Source organism: Schistocerca nitens, chromosome 1 (assembly GCF_023898315.1).
Source record: "Schistocerca nitens isolate TAMUIC-IGC-003100 chromosome 1, iqSchNite1.1, whole genome shotgun sequence".
In the NCBI taxonomy this organism is placed as follows: Eukaryota; Metazoa; Arthropoda; class Insecta; order Orthoptera; family Acrididae; genus Schistocerca; species Schistocerca nitens.
The window spans coordinates 1,091,601,099-1,091,621,472 of record NC_064614.1 but is presented as its reverse complement, the minus strand read 5'-3'; the positions used below and the strand labels follow the sequence as shown (position 1 = coordinate 1,091,621,472).

General features: G+C 35.0%; 1 protein-coding gene across 3 annotated transcripts in view; it reads right to left on the bottom strand.

The window, feature by feature from the left end:
* Positions 1 to 10,483: 10,483 nt before the first annotated feature.
* LOC126198581 (helicase domino-like) overlaps positions 10,484 to 20,374 on the bottom strand; it is a 582,238-nt gene continuing 572,347 nt past the window's right edge. For 2 of the 3 annotated variants that reach the window (XM_049935040.1, XM_049935033.1), the window contains exon 15: positions 10,485 to 13,079. In XM_049935040.1, the coding sequence (XP_049790997.1) occupies positions 12,911 to 13,079 (169 nt within the window). In that variant the 3' untranslated portion in view covers positions 10,485 to 12,910. Of the gene's footprint in view, positions 13,080 to 20,374 lie in introns of all 3 variants that reach the window. The other variant, XM_049935022.1, reaches the window with a different exon arrangement.

The following is a 20,374-nucleotide window of genomic DNA, read 5'->3' as shown; positions in this document are numbered from 1 at the left end:
ACGTATTACAGTGTGTAAAATAAGGGACAAGCAACTCACCTATAGTGAATCGAGGCATGGAGCACAGTAACACATGACAGAAAACAGCATTTACACTAGCATTTTTTTTTCCAGGAGTACTACACACAACAGTACAAGCCATGTGTTTGTGTGTGACCATGCATGTACTATTGCTGGAAAAAGAGGTATTGCTCGAAAGCTAGTGTGAATGCTGTTTTCTGTTATGTGTTACTGTGTTCCACGCATCGATTCACTACAGATGAGTGGTTGCCTTTGTGATTTTATTAATTTTCTTGTATCTAAATCCATGAGGGCTCTTTTCCAAACTTTGAGATGACTGAACAGTAAAATGTGGTACAGCATTTCTATGTTGTGTGTACAGGTTTGAAATATCTCTTTGTTTAGGATTTCTGCATTTAATTTTAAAAGCAGCAGTTATGTAACCAGTTTCTTTGATTTTTTTCTAACAATACAACTGTAAGTGTAAATTTGGGCAACAAAATAGATAGTCAAAGGGTAAATTATAGAGAAACACAATAAGGAAGAAAGAAAAGAAAATTGGGGTCATCAGTAACCAGAAATTTGTGTCACACACCACCACAATTAAAAAAAAAATAATGAGAACTCACCACCATATGATAATAACACGTTGCAATAATGACATATCTATCCTTACAATATTTACTATGGTGAAATCTGTTGTTTCTGTGTTTTGTCTTGGTATTTATTTGTCCGTATCAGGTGAATGTGTATGCATATATGTATGGACTGTATAATTAATGTTGCTTGATGATTTGGTTGGGATTCTCTCTTACCATTTTGAAAACTGTTTTTGACTGCAAGTATATTAAATGAAATGAATATTGCAGAAAAAAATTAAGTGTTGTCCATAGTTCTTTAGAAATATTGAAAACACAAACTTTAATCTTTGCTAATCTGGAGGTTTAACATGTTGGTGAACACACATATGTGACAATGAGAAATCAATTTGTTTGACATATGTGAAATATTGTAATGCAGGTTTTGCTAATGCAAGAAACTTGTGAGCTAAATCAAGTTAATGCTGTGTATAAGAAGTATTTTTTTTTCTAATAAAAATTGATCTATGACACCAAAAAATTCCAGAATGAAGTAATAAAGAAAAAACAGCAAATGTTACACAGATACTGATAGTCACATTTTCTTTTCTTTCTTATAACACATAAGTACAACCAGCCCATACAGCATACACTTTGTATTATTTGGTAATGTTTGTACAGCAGTTACACTTCGTTTTTAAATAACACATCATTAAATAATTTCTCTTTCAACAATATATATGTTATTTCCAAAATCAAATAAAAGCATATTGTTTATTGAAAATAATGTCACTGTGCATAAAAAATACACGTCCTTTAAAAGCAAGGAAGCATTATACCTTGATGCTCGAGAATTTGAGTCGAAATCGCTGTTTCTTAATCTCAAACATATATTATACTTGCACAATTTCAAGTATCTTCTTTAAATTTATTATCTATCACTAGTACTAAATAGTAAGTGATTTTAATTCAACAATTTTTCTGCATTGTTTGGATCACAAAGTATAAATCTAACAGCAACAGTTTCATGTAGTACCGTTGAACACTCTGGTATTTGGCCTCTTTTTTTCTACTTACATGGGCTTATCAATTTTTAACTAGAACGTCAAATTTACACACATTTAAAAGAAGGTAAACAAAAATAATTTGAATAGTATTGAACTATAATACATAATATGATGATGTAGAATAGTTGGGGAGTCTTATCGAAGTGTGCTCTAATGAGTGGTGATCTGACCCATACCCATTAGGAAAGGGGACAGTGCGGCAACACGGCACTCACAATTAAATGAATGCAGATACATAACATATTGAGCAGGTTTATTGCATGCTTATTTGTGATGTGGGTTCACAGCACACTAGCTGCTTTCCTTTTACTTTTGAGTGTACACTTTTGACAGAAAACTTAATTGCTATATTTCAATGTTTTATGGCTATAAAACTCTGTTAGAAAGAGTGGAGTGAGTACCACAGTGCATTAGGATTATGAGATCATATTTGTAGTGTGATTTTTTCCACACTCCAATATTTGTTGGCACAAGAATACGAATCCAGGCACATGAACAATAGATAAATACTATTGACTGATAAAAATCTACTTGTACAATTGAAACACTATTTTGACATTTCAGATAGTCACCTTTTTATATAAGTTTTTTATTTTTTGTTTTTTTATATATTTTTTATATATTTTTTTTTTGAAAGACCACAGCAACATTACGATTGTTTCTGTTTTCATACCACAGTGAGTAATTTCTTTGAACATCTGATGTACAGCAACGTTTACACAACTGCATTTAATTACTGATTTATACATTTCTTATACTGATAAGTGACTTTAGCACCTGATTTTTAACAAATACCAGAAGTAGTCAACTGACAAATTGGACTTTGCTCATAACTGATGGGTATGATATTCTTGTAAACTTGAATAATGACTTCCATGCGAGTAAATTACTGCTGATAAAAAATTCATAATTCTGCCCAAGTCATCTTAGCAACACTCAGTACTTGTGTATAAGTAATACATGTATTAGTAATACATGTATAAGTAATACATTACATAAGTAATACATGTAATACATGTCACATGTCACAAGAAATCATACTTTTACCTTACATGTTTGATAAAAGCTTTATGTTAGCATTTCCATTGTCAGCTGACCTTCAAAATTTTCAAATAAGAATTGGCAGAATACATCACAACACAGGGAAAAGTACAGCATGTGGCAGTATAAGTTGAAAGAAAGACTTCCAGTTTTACACTCGAAACACTATTTTTGAACACAACAAACAAGCTTTGTTATTAGTATCGAGCATGTATGTCCACCATAGATTCTGGACAGTCATGTGCATGAATATGTTCCACAAGTTCTTTTCTGATAATATCATGGATTATTGATAATCTGTTTGGAACGCTTGCACTCTCATTTTGTGTTTAACATAGGAAATATGGACAGTTCTTTTTTTACTGTGATATTAACATGCATTACTTGCAATGCAGTTAACAGCTTCCAAACTATTAGTTTTTCTGTCACCCTTTTGTAAGTTTGTGTGTGTGTGTGTGTGTGTGTGTGTGTGTGTGAGAGAGAGAGAGAGAGAGAGAGAGAGAGAGATAAAGAAGGAGTAGTAGACACAGAGAGAAAAAGGGGGAGGGGGAATAATTCAATTTGATATGCTTAGGATATCAAAGAATACAAGGAGATCATTACAGAGTTGCATTCTATCTCAATGTGCTTGTTCGTATATTTCTGAAAACAACTTTTTGTTCTAACAAAAATTTAAAAATGGAAATAACTTACAAAACTGAGTACAAACATAACTGCATTCAGATGTGTTATATCTTGAAAATGTTTAATGTAGAATGTTTGCCTTGATTCACATGCAGTCCATACTTATTATAGTAGTACACTAACTGTATTTAGATAAATTATGATCTTTTTTAATGTGATCTTTTGTCTGATGAGACAAGTACATAGAGCCACATTAAACTTTTATTCCTTGAGCTTAGGAATTTAAATTTGCGACAGTTGCAGTGAGAGCCTGAGATGAACAAACTGGGGAGAATTTTTGTTACATATGCTATGCACTTTTCTTCTTTTGCTATGTTTTATATTCGGCATCCTGAACATGAAGAAATTAGATGTCAACAATAAAGTGAATCAATTTTCAGATTTTTGAACTTTTGGAATTTTACTTAGGTGTCTCACAGGCCATGTGAAACATGAGATACATTAAGTTGTATGAAACAGACAGAGATACCATTAGGAAGGCTAAGCAGTGCCAGTTAGTATGTAAAGAATAACAATGATTCAGACCAGAAATGAAAGGTAATAGCGTTTATTGTCAATTGGTGTAGTTTATGGTGTTAAGTAATAACCACTATTTCTCTATACAAATATGGCTTTCAAATAAAATGGGTGTGTTAATGCCATTAAAGCTTACATCGTAAATTTACCTTAATTATTTTAACCTATTTATTAAACTGGTAGCTGTTTTACAATTTATTTAAGGCATATCTCCAACATTATTAAGAAAAGGCATCTGATTCAAACAAATGGATGTAGACAGTCAAACGAGTGAAGCAAAATTAGTATACAACATCAAACTACTTGGTAGATTAAGACTGTGTGCTGGACCAGGACTCAAACCTGGGACGTCCGCCTTTTGTGGGAAATTGCTCACCCAATTGATCAAAATACTAAAAGCACAAGAATGCATGCAGAATACTATGAATATGATTTTCAGCACCAACAAAGCTTAATGTGTTAAATGAATGTTTCAATATTAGTGCTGAAGCAACAGTGGCAAGTTAGTAACATAAAATGAATGGAGCTTTCTTTTGAAATGTGAAATGTGTATGTGCAACGACTAGGTGACTGCATCAGAAATAAATAAAATACATTCAAGCAAGAATGTCACAAGTGGAATAGTATTTTCATTAAATATTTGTGCTACCAGAACTCTATGAGTTATTTATAAATTCTGATTACCCATCAGAGAACATAACAATATTGGCATAAAAGTGCAGAGGACAAGCTCTCACAAGGACCCCAGGTAAAGAACTGATTTAACAGGAAAGGGAAACTGCCATAAACTTGTCTTGATCATGTAAAGGAACACAGCTAAACTGCAATGAAATTTCCACTCTGCAGCAGAGTGTGCACTGACATGAAACTTCCTGGCAGATTAAAACTGTTTGCCGGACTGAGACTCAAACTCGTGACCTTTGCCTTCAGCGGGCAAGCGCTCTACCATCTGAGCTACTTAAGCATGACTCACAACCCCTCCTGTTGTGCGGGTGGATTATGAGTCATACTTGGGTAGCTCAGATGGTAGATCACTTTCCTGCGAAAGGTAAAGGTCCCAAATCCGGGTCTTGGTACTGCACAGTTTTAATCTGCCAGGAAGTTTCACAGCTAAACTGACACTAATTTTAATGCTTAATGAAGTGTTTTTCATTAATCATTATAATTCGTGCAATGAACTTGGATTGTGCTTATCGACAAGAGTGCCGAAGGGAAGTGTGATAGGACTGCTGTTACTTTCTATACACACAAATGATCTGGCAGATAGCGAAAGCAGCAGTCTGTGGCTGTTTGCTGATGATGCTGTGGTCCATGGGAATGTCTCCTCATTGAGTGACTGTAGGAGAATACAGGATGGCTTAGATAAAATTTCTAGCTGGTGTGATGAATGGCAGCTAGCTCTAAATGTGGGAGAACGTAAGTTAATGCAGACGAGTACAAAAAAAAAAAAAAAAAAAAAAAAGCATAGTGTTCAAATACAGTATTAGAATGGTGTTGCTTCACACAGTCCAATTGATTAAATATCTAGGCATACTGTTTCAAAGCAATATGAAATGGAGTGAAAGAACTGTAGTAAGGAAGGCAGACAGTCAACTTCCGTTTATTTACAAAATTTTTGAGAATGTGGTTCATCTGTGAACGGGACTGCATATAGGACACAAGTGTGACCCACTGTTCAGCACTATTCAAGTGTATGGGGTCTGCACCACGTCAGATTAAGGGAAGACATCAAAGCAATTCAGAGGAGGGTTGCTAGATTTGTTACTGGTATGTTCGAACATCACACAAGTATTATGGAGATGCTTTGGGAACTGAAATGGGAATCATTGGAGGGAGCACTATTGAGAAAATTTAAGGAACTGACATTTGAAGCTGACTGCAGATCGATCTACTGTCGACAATGTACATTTTGAATAAGAACCATGAAGATAAGATTAGAGAGATTAGGGCTTGTGCAGATGTATACAGACCACCATTTTTCTCGCATTCCTTTTTCGACTGGAACAGAAAAGGAAATGACCAGTAATGGTACAGGGTACCCTCCACCATTCAACACTGGTGGCTTGTGGAGTATGTTTTCATAATATTGTTGCATTCCATCCTGAATTTTCCATTGTTTGATATAGATGTAGATGAAATGTACGGTATTATTTTCTCATACTGGCATTAATTACAACTAAGTTGTACTTTGTAAATAACTTATGGAGTAAAGGTAAAAAGTCAGCAAATCGTAATGGTGTTCAGACTTCGAATGGTGCAAAAATGAGATTGAGACCTTTACTAGCTTGAGAATGATTTTTTTTTTTAGTTAACTCTCCTCCCCCCCCCCCCCCCTTCTCCCCTCCAGCCACTACAGCTCAAAAAAGGAATTGTCTGGATACTAATAAAAGTTCCCAGTCTTGGTTATGTGTTATGTGCCTTTTTACAACTCAATGTCTCTAATAATCACTGAGTTGATGCCTTTACTCCTTAAATTACATCATACAGGCACTTTCCACTACCATATTTAAGGTGTACTTTCACCTATATAGAAAAGAATAACCTGTAATGACACTAAAACTCAATTTCCAGCATCATAACTACTCATTTACTAAAACAAAATCTCTTAACTCTCTGAATTCTCTTCTGTTTTACAAAAATAATTTTAAATTTCTGGAGAATTATCAACTATAAGTAACAAGATTGGTGTGAAATTTACATGTTATATGCACGACATTCTACAGCTATAATAAAGTATGAAGTTGTAATTAATTTTTATTGTTAAAACAACATGACTCAGATACTTCATTAGTGTTATCATGATAACTTGTCATCAACAGTTGAGTGTGGCAGTCTTTACAGTATGGAGAACTCTATTAAAAGGTAAATTATATGTTAAAGTATGTATAAAATTTTTTAAAATGTTCTTGATAATAATTTGCAGTTACATGTAAAGGACACTAAAACTTTCAAATTAGGAATGATTTGTCTTTTCTGTATTCTCAAATGTTACATATCTCTTCTGCAATGATATTTTAAGTTTAAAAAGTAATACATTATTTTAATCAGACTATACTGGGAGTCACTTGGAAATAAACCTCTTCTGCAATGATACTTTTAAGTTTAAAAAGTAATACATTATTTTAATCAGACTATACTGGTAGTCAACACATTCCTCTGAAGCAGGAAGTGTTAAAATTTACTTCATAATGAGAACTTCTGTTGTTTAAATATTTTTGACTTCTTACTTTTATAGCCTGTAGAATGTGTGTAAATGTTTATTCAAGCAACTTTGTAAGCTATGCTTTTTATTGCTTTAATGCAGTGTCACACATTAATATATGAATATTTACTGGAATCAGAATAAATGAATGTATTTAATTTTTATCAGTGAAGAATGAACACAATAAGGGTTGACAATTGTTCTCTGCAAATTGTTCTTTTCCTCTTCATACAAATTACTTAAATACAAAGCACATATTGTCAAAATATGAGTGTGTCATACTATGGTGACTTCAGCTGCATGATTGGTCTTTCACTAAATATTTTTGGCTCATGGACACAGTAGAGATTTAAAAAAAAATGTTCCTCAAACGTTTGGCTCTGATAATAACGTTTCACTTTAACTGCACCATTTTGTTCCTGCTCCTCGTTTAAACCAACAATTTTTTGGCTGTTTAAACATTTTTCTACAGTTGTCAGATTGATTTCAATTACTGCTCTTCCTGATTTGGAGGACCTGCGTCAGTGTGCTTTGATATAATTACTGTAGCAAACATTTTCAATGTTTTTGTCACAACAGTCTACCACTGATGGAAGTTGTAATCAGAATAAATTTATAACTGATTTGTATAAAAATTATTATTTTCATCAGACTCATTACGAATGGGCAGAAAACCAAGATATTATCGGGTTATTTAAAAAAGGAGTAAGTCATGGGCAAAAGATTTTAGATATATGAACTGACATCCTTGATACTTACATTTTTGAGCACAAAATACCTGATGGTGAAATCCTCTATCTTTGAGTGCTGTTTCCAATTGCATGTAATTTTCATGCTGGACAACCATTCTGAACATGTTAGTTCATTTTAGAAATCAAATACATAAATGTACAACTTTCTTCTCTTATGTTCTTGAGTCTACACTCGCGTAAATGTATGACATGCCTTGTGAGAAATAGACCAGCAAAAATTAATTAATTTCCACTGTAGACCTACACACATGTAAATGACATGGTAAACATTTCTATTCAAATTTAAGGTGTTTTATATTTTGTTTTAAAACATTATTTCTTTCCTGAAACAAAAACCTGCTCATTTATTTAACTTCGTATTTATTTAAAGCAGTATATTATAGGTTCTCTTGAGCACTGTTACTTTTTGCTCTCCTACAAACTTCTTACCAATCAGTACAACTTCTATTGCTGCTGGTTGCAATTATGTTAATGCAAAGCACAACAGAAAACAATAACATTGCTGCCATGAAAATGAGAGATGATAAATTTCCTCACGCCCTTCTTGTTACCCCTTCATCACTCAGCCCAGCATCTTGTTCAGTCAACAACAGTGGGCTATTGTATACCTACTTTGTTACACCACCTAATGCCTAAGAAAGTTCATGATGGAACAACAACAACATTAACAGATGGCTGCTCACCACATAGAGGAGGCACTGAGTCACAGACAGGTACAATGAAAAAGATTACTAAAATAATTACAATTTTGGACAAAGTCCTTATTCCAAAAAAAGAAAACACACAAATATGCACATAAGCACAAACACACACACACACACACACACACACACACACACACACACACACACACACACACACACTCTGCCACTCTCTCCCAGCACCTGTAGCTAGTGGTCATGTGTATGAGTTGTGCTTTGTCCAAAAGTCGAGTTATTTAGCAGTTTTTTCACTACAGCTGTCTGCAAGTCAATGTTTCCTCTGTGTGCGAGTAACAATTTATCCTTTCCATATTGCTGTTAATGTACAAGAAATTTGGATATGTGAATGGTAAAATCTTTATAGAAAAAAAGGCTCATTAATTGTTTCATTATGTTCAGCATTTACAAATATCATCATTCTTGCCAGTAAAGAAACTTCTTTTACTAGCTGTGGTATTTGCTGTTTCATAGTGAAACTGAATTCTGTCACATTTTAGACATACTATTGACTGTGTGAATAATGGTTTTTTAAATCAGTAGTTAGCTTCATGAAAGATGAATTATGTTAACATTAAAGCACGGGAAATGATCATATTTCTCCTGAAATATGCAACATCAGATAATACATGTAGCAACTCAAATCAAATATGAGATTCAGAATATTTTTCAAATATATGTCAGATAATAAAGCAAATAAATAAACTAAAATTATAGGTGCATCACAGTTTAATTTTCCATTGACATTAAAGAAATGGGAGATAAATTGATGGAGAAAATATTGTTTACAAAAATTCTTCTCATAAATTTTCAGATCAATGCGACTCTTCAGAATACTGCAAGTGTTTCACTGCACCAATGACACAACTCAGACATAAATGTAATTTAGTCACACACTACTACTCCTCTGATGAATGACAAGTTTTCATATTGACAATGAAATAGTTATACAATACAACATTTACTGAAGCAAGGCATTCTATAACTTATGAGAATTTATTTTTATAGTCTCCCTCAATGAAATTAGTTTCCAAGGGAGCATGTGAACATACTGATATTTTGATCTTGTTCAAATTTTGCAGTTATTTGAAAAGAATCACGAGAATAAAATCTGTTTATTGACTAGAAACAGAAACTTAGTTCGGAGAGTGATGATTACAGAATGAGTAGGGCTCTAAAGAACACCACATAGATTTCTCATCATGTGTCAAGCAGTACTAAGAGTTATCTAATGGAATATCAGAAAACAATTGTTTAGTTGTATCACAAATACCATTGGTTTTAAATTGCTCTTAAACACGATGTTCTACCTTTCTTTCTTTGTTTTGCATTTTAAAAGAAAAATTCAATAATAAGGTATTTGGTGAATATGTTAAACATGAATTTTAACTTCATTGGATCAGGTGTTCACTATACCTGAACACTTTTTTATATCTATAAACAAAGATGATGTGACTTACCGAACGAATGCGCTGGCAGGTCGATAGACACACAAACAAACACAAACACACACACAAAATTCAAGCTTTCGCAACAAACTGTTGCCTCATCAGGAAAGAGGGGAAGGAGAGGGAAAGATGAAAGGATGTGGGTTTTAAGGTAGAGGGTAAGGAGTCATTCCAATCCCGGGAGCGGAAAGACTTACCTTAGGGCGAAAAAAGGACAGGTATACACTCGCACACACACACATATCCATCCACACATATAGTCCATGGTATATGTGTGGATGGATATGTGTGTGTGTGTGAGCGTATACCTGTCCTTTTTTCGCCCTAAGGTAAGTCTTTCCGATCCCGGGATTGGAATGACTCCTTACCCTCTCCCTTAAAACCCACATCCTTTCGTCTTTCCCTCTCCTTCCCCTCTTTCCTGATGAGGCAACAGTTTGTTGCGAAAGCTTGAATTTTGTGTGTGTGTTTGTGTTTGTTTGTGTGTCTATCGACCTGCCAGCGCTTTCGTTCGGTAAGTCACATCATCTTTGTTTTTAGATATATTTTTCCCACGTGGAATGTTTCCCTCTATTATATTGAACACTTTTTTAATTTTATAAAAATTTAGAAAAAACAAAATCCAAGGAACTTCAATGTGTCATGGTTTAACAAGTTGTGATCCATCCTACTTTTGAAATTCTGCAAATTTGGTAAGGAATTTAGGTGAATTATTTACAACAACATGTATCTTACCCTGACATTCATACTCCAGTTGTATTATTTACAAAGAACACAGTTACACAGCAAAAGGTATTCATACTGTGAAAATAACCTGCCACTAAAATAAAATCAAACACCAAAGATTATTATATTTTGAGTAGAAAATACTGTAGCTTAAGTAATGCCATGGACTTCATTATTGTGTACAGTACGTTTTGTTTGTTTGGTGTCTGCAGTGGTTGGTTCTATGATACACAGCACATTGTATTTACCCCAGCTTCCATCTCATTTAATTTAATTTATTTAGAGTTTATCGTGTATTACCACCTTTGTCTGTGTCCATCAGCCTTACCCAGCTCAATATAATACCTGTGTAGGATATTTTGGATGAAATAGTACAGTGATGATTATTTTAAAACTTTAATACATCATGATGTATAACATAGTTAAAAAGTGATTAGAAACGTCCAAACTGGGAATAAACCTCTTGATAAACACATGTATAAAACAGAAGAATACCATAGGTCATTATTTAATATTTCTTAAACATCTGCAGTTTGAAAGTTAAGGAACTTGTGGAACATACTGAATATAAAAACACACACATATATTCTAACAATCATGCATTCAGAACACACATACATATTATATAGTCTATTGCTTTCGTAAGTACAATTACCTGCTGCCATGTGTGGAAAACATTTTATGACAATAACCTTGTACCTTATCCCCTCTCTGTGATTGCATTTCCCCAGTCACAAGGCACTTTTCTTTACACAGTACAGCAAATTGCTCTGCACTTTAGTATATAAAAGATTAAAAAATAGTGAACATAAGAACAGAACAATGATCATGTTATCTTCACTTTCCTTTCCAACTGTAACAACAGAACAACACACACAAGTTCAGTAATCAGAACTAGCTGCCATAATTTCAAACAAAGCAGATTAGGCGAAGAGTATTAAGAACCCAAACACTACACTAGTTTTTAAAGATAATACTGTCATTCAAGGCTTCACGTGCCTTGCACCGGAGTTAATAAATTATGTTTGGCTTATTGGCCATTTCTTTCAGCGGTCCTGTGAAATAATATCGTCTCTTATGCATTTATACAGAATTGAAGCACACTGATGCATGTACTGAGGCTTCACAGTTTTAATTTTTTTCTTTTTTTTTCCTACTATACTTTATGTAATGCATGAGTATTGGTCTTCTCACACTGAATACAGAGAACTTAGAAATAAATGCCAAAAACATGAGAACACAGTGACAAGGCAAGACACATTGTACATTATTTGTCTTATTTTGGCATACGAAATTCTAATGGAAACAAAGCCGACAATGAAGAAGAAAGACAAAAAGATTATCGATCATTGAGCACATTTTATGTTATGTAATTCCACTCACTATACGATGTTCCACTTGGAGCCTTCTCCCTTGCTCTATACCGGTTTGTATAGGAAAACAGAACTATGTATTTGACCACACACTTTCAAGTTTTGTTTCAGAAGTGGACACTTCACAGCACTGCCAATCCCAAAATGGCACAATACATTATTTCCTAAGTACACTTCTAGGAATGTCACTTCAATTGCTTTTTTGTTGATATGTTACTTAATGCTAGTTGCATGAATATAACCCTGATGTGTACCATGAAATCCAATAAAACATCAATTTTACATGTATCTTTTCAACAATATATCAATATTAAGCACAATAATAAATAATATTTACAGAAGATAAACCATTCACTATTGCTCCAGTTCATATTATGCAAAATATTACTGTAGATTAGCTCACCCACAAAGTAATTAAGTATTTACCTTAAGCTTGTGTGGTAATTATTACTTTGCCAGCTGCAGAAAATCTGTCTATCCATTTTAAAAACAAGATAAGACTCTTTACAAATAACGTAGTTTATTTACAGTTAGCGGGAAGGATTTAAACAATGGATCTGGAAAACCTGTAAAGCATGAAACATAATTTATTTAGAAATGTGTGTGTGTGTGTGTGTGTGTGTGTGTGTGTGTGTGTGTGTGTTTGCAAGAGAGTATATTCATTCAGCTGTATAAAAGTATCTGAAAGATATATATACAAGAATTTTAACATTTGTTACATGATGATACTGTTCAATCCATATACAATTGTTGAAAATTACTTGTGGGTGAACTATTATTTCTTCTGTTTGACACCTCATGATTGTACTGCATAACAGTTACGGCTCAGGTGTGTCTCCCAAGACCGATTGATGTAGTTACTCCCAGTGACCGAACTAAAAGATGTTCAGCAGCTTCCATCTTGTTAGTATCTAGCTTAGGCTTCTTCGGCTCAGCATCCGGAGGACGATGAGACTTCATGTGAGCACTACGACTTTTGACTTTATTGAAAACTCTGCAAAATATAACGGTGTAATAAGTTGTATGTAACATGCATATTTATTTACATAGCTGTGTGTGTGTGTGTGTGTGTGTGTGTGTGTGTGTGTGTGTGTGCGCATATGTGCTCTATCCTACTTATTAAATGCAAATATACTTAGTACGTAATGAGTGAAACTGAAGTTCAGTAAAGTGAATTACTCTATTAGACATTTCACAGATCTCTAATCATGCACTGCTTAACAATTTACTACTGTCAGTTTTCACCAACTGTTTTCCAAGAACACAAGACATTCCCAATGGTGCACATTTATACTGAGAAGAAAGAGCTCCATTACTATTTTTCAGTTACGAAGCACTAACTTCAGTTTCATCTCTCCTTTTACAAAATTACTTGATGAAACTAAAAAATGTACTGTATGATCATAATACATTTAAAAAAAAAAATAAGAATAAACATAAGGATCATACATGTCATGTTGAGCTCACATGAAGGACACTGAAAAGACATGACCAGTAAAGGCCAAGACCACTCAGATACACAACTTAACTGCCTTATGGATCCGCTCAAAGAAACTGGAAATGAATATAGTAAACCACGTGGAGATTACTCTCGCTTTGTAATTCTCCAAAGCTATATACTTAGGATACAGTTATAATTATATGCATAGTCATTACAAATCTCTTACATTCATTAAGCAGGTTATTATATTGTTGTTATTGACATGACACTGTCAAACACACAATATTTGTGGCCAACTGTGGAAGGCAAGGAAAAGAGACATAGGGAGGGGAGTGGGGAGGGAAGGAGTAGTGTGGAGAGGAGTAGGCAAAAAAAAGGGGGGGATTGATAGTGACTCATCGCATAAAGTACACTCACTATTCAGGTTAGAAATTCATTGTTACTTTCGATTTTTAGAGGCAACTGCACATACACACTTAAATCATTGGTATGTTGTTTGTACCCAGTATGTTAATGTATCTTAAAGGAGTTCATTCTTACAAAGGATTTATTTCAAAAAGTTCAGCCAGAAAAGAAGTCCTATTCATGAAGTCTGACAACACAGGAGGTCTACTGCCAATTTGGGACTATATAAAGCAAAGTTTGTTGTTTTAGCTGCATGTGTACTCCAAAACATATTTTGTTGTGTAACTGGTGCAGGCAATAACAGCTGTTTATGGAGACATACATAATAGAAACAGCTGTCACTTGTGATGTGAAAAATTGGTTACTTTCAAAATGGAATGAGGAATGTTAGAAATTTTTGATCCAGTGATTAGAAAGAACAGATAGTTCAACTTGATGATATTACTAACTAAATTTCCAGATATTACATGAAATTAGTTTCATAACTGGCAGTAAACTTATACTATGCTATCCTTAAAAAAACCTGGCCTCATGATTACAGTAAGTGTCTCAAGAACCGAAGGAATTTATGAAAGCAATGGAAGATCCATATTCACCAGAACACTAAAATGTAAATATTACTGATGTTTTTATGTTAACAAAACCTTCTAGACGCACACAAATCCTTTACGTAAATGCCACGACAACAATTTTGATAAAATATATTATGGAATACAGTTTTATTGAATCTACTACATTGAAAAGCATTGCTGTTGATCTGGGCAATTTTCATTCTGATTGTTATTCATACGTCATGTGGACAAAATACACATTTACTTTGCAAGTACCCACTTAAAACTCGCACAACATGCAAAGTAATTTCTAATATAAGTGACAAAAATTTCATTAAGAAGCACTCTGATTTTAATTAGTGGGTTAAAAACAGCTGCAATATTTTTCTTGAGACTGTCTCACTGATATTTTATCTCATTTGTACAGACAAAAATTGCATATTCTTTGAGTGCTGTTCACAGTTAACTATATCATTAAGTATCTTAGAATTTCTACATCCTCAACAACATATGTCTTTCCTGAATGTAATTTCTGGATGATTTGGAATGTACCTTCTTGTTACACTTGAGGGTTCAAGTATGTGTAGACGTATGAAATTTGAGGTATTCCCAGTGTCTTATACAGTGATTATCTCATTCTCAATGATCATCAGGAATGAATCTTGGCAATATTTCAAACAAAAGAGGAATGCATATTGAGTATCTGCTAAGAAAGAAGCAACTGGAAAGGACTAAAAGGGTCACAAATAAAAATCATAGATACATCTTTATACAACTTTTACAACAGTTTCTTCACAAGAGTAAGAAAAGCACAGAAAATAGGAGATATGGTAAGATTTGCAGTTACTGAAAAAGAAGGATACACCAAGCCATGTTCAGATTTATACCGATGAGCCAAATATTATGACTACCTCCTTAATTGTGGGTTAGTCCCCTTTGAAATATAATACAGCAGTGATTCAGCATGGCATGGATTCGAAAATTCCTTGGTAGGTTTCTGGAGGCATGTGACACCAGATGTCTATACACAGGTCATGGAATTTCTGTAAATTGTAGGTCTGTGATTTGTGGTCACAGAGCTAGTATCTGCTAGCATCCCAGATGTGTTCCATTGGGTTAAGATCAGGCAAATTTGGTTGTCAAGACATCAACATGAGTTCACTATCATGCTTCTCAAACCACTGAAGCATGAGTCTGCCCTTATGATATGGCCATCACGATAAGTGGAAACATCAAATGTGAAGGGATACAAGTGGCCCAAAATAATGCTCACGTACTCAATGGCTGTTACGGTGCCTTAGATTACTACCACAGGCCTACTGAAGTCCAGGTGAATGTTTCCATAGCATAATACTGCCCTCACCAGTCTAGATCTACGCCATGGAATATGTTTCAAGAAGCCAGTTGCCTGCTTGACAACATATTCTGATATGATAATGACCTGGTCTAATAAGTAACATGACTAATCCAACAAATCAACATGTCTATTGATGCATCATCCGATCTCAATGATCCCGCGCAGGATGTAATTGTAACTGACAATAAAATTGGGTCAACATGGGAACACACAGAGGTCATGTGCTATGGAGCACCCATGTTCGACAGTGTGCGCTTAACGGTGTGCTCTGAAATACTTGTACCTGCACCAGCACCGCATGTTATCATCAGATCCACCACAGGTTGCTGCATATCCCACATAATAGAGCAAGCGAGCCTCCAACATCCACCTTCTGTGATGAGGTGAGGACATCCAACACCCTGCTGTCTACTCATGTCTTCAACACCATTTAATGACTTTACACAGATGCTCACAATATGAACAGCTATGCTGTTTCTGAGATGCTTGTTCCCATGTTATAGTTCTGGGTGGAGATTTTAATTTGCTGGATATAGACTGGGAGACTCAAACGTTCATAACAGGTGGCAAGGACAAAGAGCCCAGTGAAATTTTTTTAAGTGCTTTATCTGAAAACTACCTTGAGCAGTTAAACAGAGAACCGACTCGTGGTGATAACATATTAGACCCTCTGGTGACAAACAGACCCAAACTATTTGAAACAGTTAACGCAGAACAGGGAATCAGTGATCATAAAGCGGTTACTGCATCAATGATTTCAGCCGTAAATAGAAATATAAAAAAAAGGTAGGAAGATTTTTCTGTTTAGCAAAAGTGACAAAAAGCAGATTTCAGAGTTCAAAACCATCGTACAATATGCGTTAGATGAGTAAGTGCCAAGCAAGATCATAAGAGATGGAAAAGAGCCACCGTGGTACAACAACCGAGTTAGAAAACTGCTGCGGAAGCAAAGAGAACTTCACAGCAAACATAAACATAGCCAAAGCCTTGCAGACTAACAAAAATTACGCGAAGCAAAATGTAGTATGAGGAGGGGTATGCGAGAGGCATTCAATGAATTCGAAAGTAAAGTTCTATGTACTGACTTGGCAGAAAATCCTAAGAAATTTAGGTTTTATGTCAAAGTGGTAGGTGGATCAAAACAAAATGTCCAGACACTCTGTAACCAAAATGGTACTGAAACAGAGGATGACAGACTAAAGGCCAAAATACTAAATGTCTTTTTCCAAAGCTGTTTCACAAAGGAAGACTGCACTGTAGTTCCTTCTCTAGATTGTCACACAGATGACAAAATGGTAGATATCGAAATAGACGACAGAGGGATAGAGAAACAACTAAAATCGCTCAAAAGAGGAAAGGCCGCTGGACCTGATGGGATACCAGTTCGATTTTACACAGAGTACGCGAAGGAACTTGCCCCCCTTCTTGCGGCAGTGTACATTAGGTCTCTAGAAGAGTGTAGCGTTCCAAAGGATTGGAAAGGGCATAGGTCATCCCCGTTTTCAAGAAGGGATGTCGAACAGATGTGCAGAACTATAGACCTATATCTCTAACGTCGATCAGTTGCAGAATTTTGGAACACGTATTATGTTAGAGTATAATGACTTTTCTGGAGACTAGAAATCTACTGTGTAGGAATCAGCACGGGTTTCGAAAAAGACGATCGTGTGAAACCCAGCTCGCGCTATTCGTCCACGAGACTCATAGGGCCATAGACATGGGTTCCCAGGTAGATGCCGTGTTTCTTGACTTCCGCAAGGCATTTGATACAGTTCCCCACAGTCGTTTAATGAACAAAGTAAGAGCATATGGACTATCAGACCAATTGTGTCATTGGATTGAAGAGTTCCTAGATAACAGAACGCAGCATGTCATTCTCAATGGAGAGAAGTCTTCCGAAGTAAGAGTGACTTCAGGTGTACCGCAGGGGAGTGTCGTAGGACCGTTGCTATTCACAATATACATAAATGACCTTGTGGATGGCATCGGAAGTTCACTGAGGCTTTTTGCGGATGATGCTGTGGTATATCGAGAGGTTGTACTGAAATGCAGGAGGATCTGCAGCGAATTGACGCATGGTGCAGGGAATGGCAATTGAATCTCACTGTAGACAAGTGTAATGTGCTTCGAATACATTGAAAGAAAGATCCCTTATCATTTAGCTACAATATAGCAGGTCAGCAACTGGAAGCAGTTAATTCCATAAATTATCTGGGAGTACGCATTAGGAGTGATTTAAAATGGAATGATCATATAAAGTTGATCGTCGGCAAAGCAGATGCCAGACTGAGACTCATTGGAAGAATCCTAAGGAAATGCAATCCGAAAACAAAGGAAGTAGGTTACAGTACGCTTGTTCCCCCACTGCTTGAATACTGCTCAGCAGTGTGGGATCCATACCAGATAGGGTTGATAGAAGAGAGAGAGAAGATCCAACGGAGAGCAGCTTCGATACAGGATCATTTAGTAATCGCGGAAGCGTTATGGAGATGATAGATAAACTCCAGTGGAAGACTCTGCAGGAGAGACACTCAGTAGCTTGGTACAGGCTTTTGTTGAAGTTTCGAGAACATACCTTCACCGAGGAGTCAAGCAGTATATTGGCAGTATATTGCTCCCTCCTACGTATATCTCGCGAAGAGACCATGAGGATAAAATAAGAGAGATTACAGCCCACACAGAGGCATACTGACAATCCTTCTTTCCACGAACAACACGAGACTGGAATAGAAGGGAGAACCGATAAAGGTACTCAAGGTACCCTCCGCCACACACTGTCAGGTGGCTTGCGGAGTATGGATGTAGATGTAAGATAACAATCTGCACACTATCAAAGTAATCTATATCAGTGGATTTCTTGATTCACAGCATTTATCATCATTAGAATGATTCCTGTTTGTCTCTGCTCTGCTTATATACTTTCCTTACTGTGTCATGTGACTGCAGTGCCACCAGGTGGCATTCAGTCTCTTGGTGGGCAGTTGTCATAATGTTTTGTTTCATCAGTGTATAAGAGTCACAAGTTGCAAGAAAGCTTTTAGGAGTACTATTGCTTGTAATTGCTTTCCAGAACTTCATATGTTTCCCAATTTATGGTTTGGAATCTTATTTCCTTTCCTTAAGCACCTTCACATCTTACTTTTCATCTTATTTCATAATTTTCCCTTTCTGTTGATGAAATAATTATTTTAAAATTCCAAACACAAGAGATTTGAATGCATTTTTGTTTGTCTGCAGGCCCCGCTCTCGATGTTCCATTTTGGAGACTGGTAAAAAGAGATTAATTAATTAAACACATTGGTCTGTTCAATATTTTTAAAATGTGTGCACCTGGCAAAACTTCCAAGTGTAGAAAGAACTTCTGTGGAATCCTGCACCAGTGTTTAATGGAACATATTCATTTCTGCACACAAAATGCAGAACTGTTAAGGGAACAGGCTCTTACTCACTTTGAAAAGAAAAAAAAATTGAGTAGTAGTTAAGCAGACAAAAAGCCATTGCCATTGTTGGTGACAAAAAAAAAAAATAAATAAATAAATAAATAAATAAAAAAAATAAATAAATAAATAAATAAAATAAATTTGAATACAATGCAAAACAAATATAAAGCTAGTATACTGTGTTTTTATATGACACTTCAATCTAAATATGTGTTGAATTCCATGTTCATTTCTATATTTTGCCTATGCTTTTGAAAACAACCAGTTGTTATATGGGGATAGTTTTGATATTCTAGAACCTATCAAGAGCAATAACCTGAGGCACTGAGAATCTTAAGGGTCTATAACACATCACTGTCAAACCCATAAGGAAGTGAATATCAGAGAAATCGATGAAACAACTTTTTGTGTATATACATATATTTTGTGCTTGAGGATCTTATGTTTCTCAATGCCTTAGTTCAAATTGACTATCCAGAGGTGCATGTTTCATACACAGACATGATCACGAATATACCAAACTGGATTGGTATGATGTCTCTCTTAGAAGCAATGACATTATATTACTCTGTAAAATATACACAGAATTTTATATTTTCTGATTTCTGACACTGATGAATCAGCATTTATTATGTTGGTTAAAGGATCTTCCCATTTATATTTGTTTTAAGCTTTTAGTTTAGACTATAAGATTCAAGGATACAATAATCACAAATACAATGAGAAATTATAAAGGTAAATAACAATGATTTAATCTGGGACTGATTTCATAGTGTTATCACTGAGTCAAAAAATGAGGAGAAGAAGAAGAAGGAGAAACAAAGTACGAAATAAGAAAATTGAGTGAAATAGTCAATATTTTGCTCGCAAAATGCTTAGGCGATACTGAAAATGGATAATACTTTTGGCTTTAAAAACGTTCTGATTGCTTCAGTGGTACTATTTGCTGCTTTCCAAGAAGATCACTAGTAATGGAACACAAACATATGAAAACAGACTATGCATTAACAACTGAAAGATGACATGCATGTCCATAGTTAGTGCAGCAACAGCAATCAAAATTAGTACCAATCTGCAGTAATTCAAAATTATACA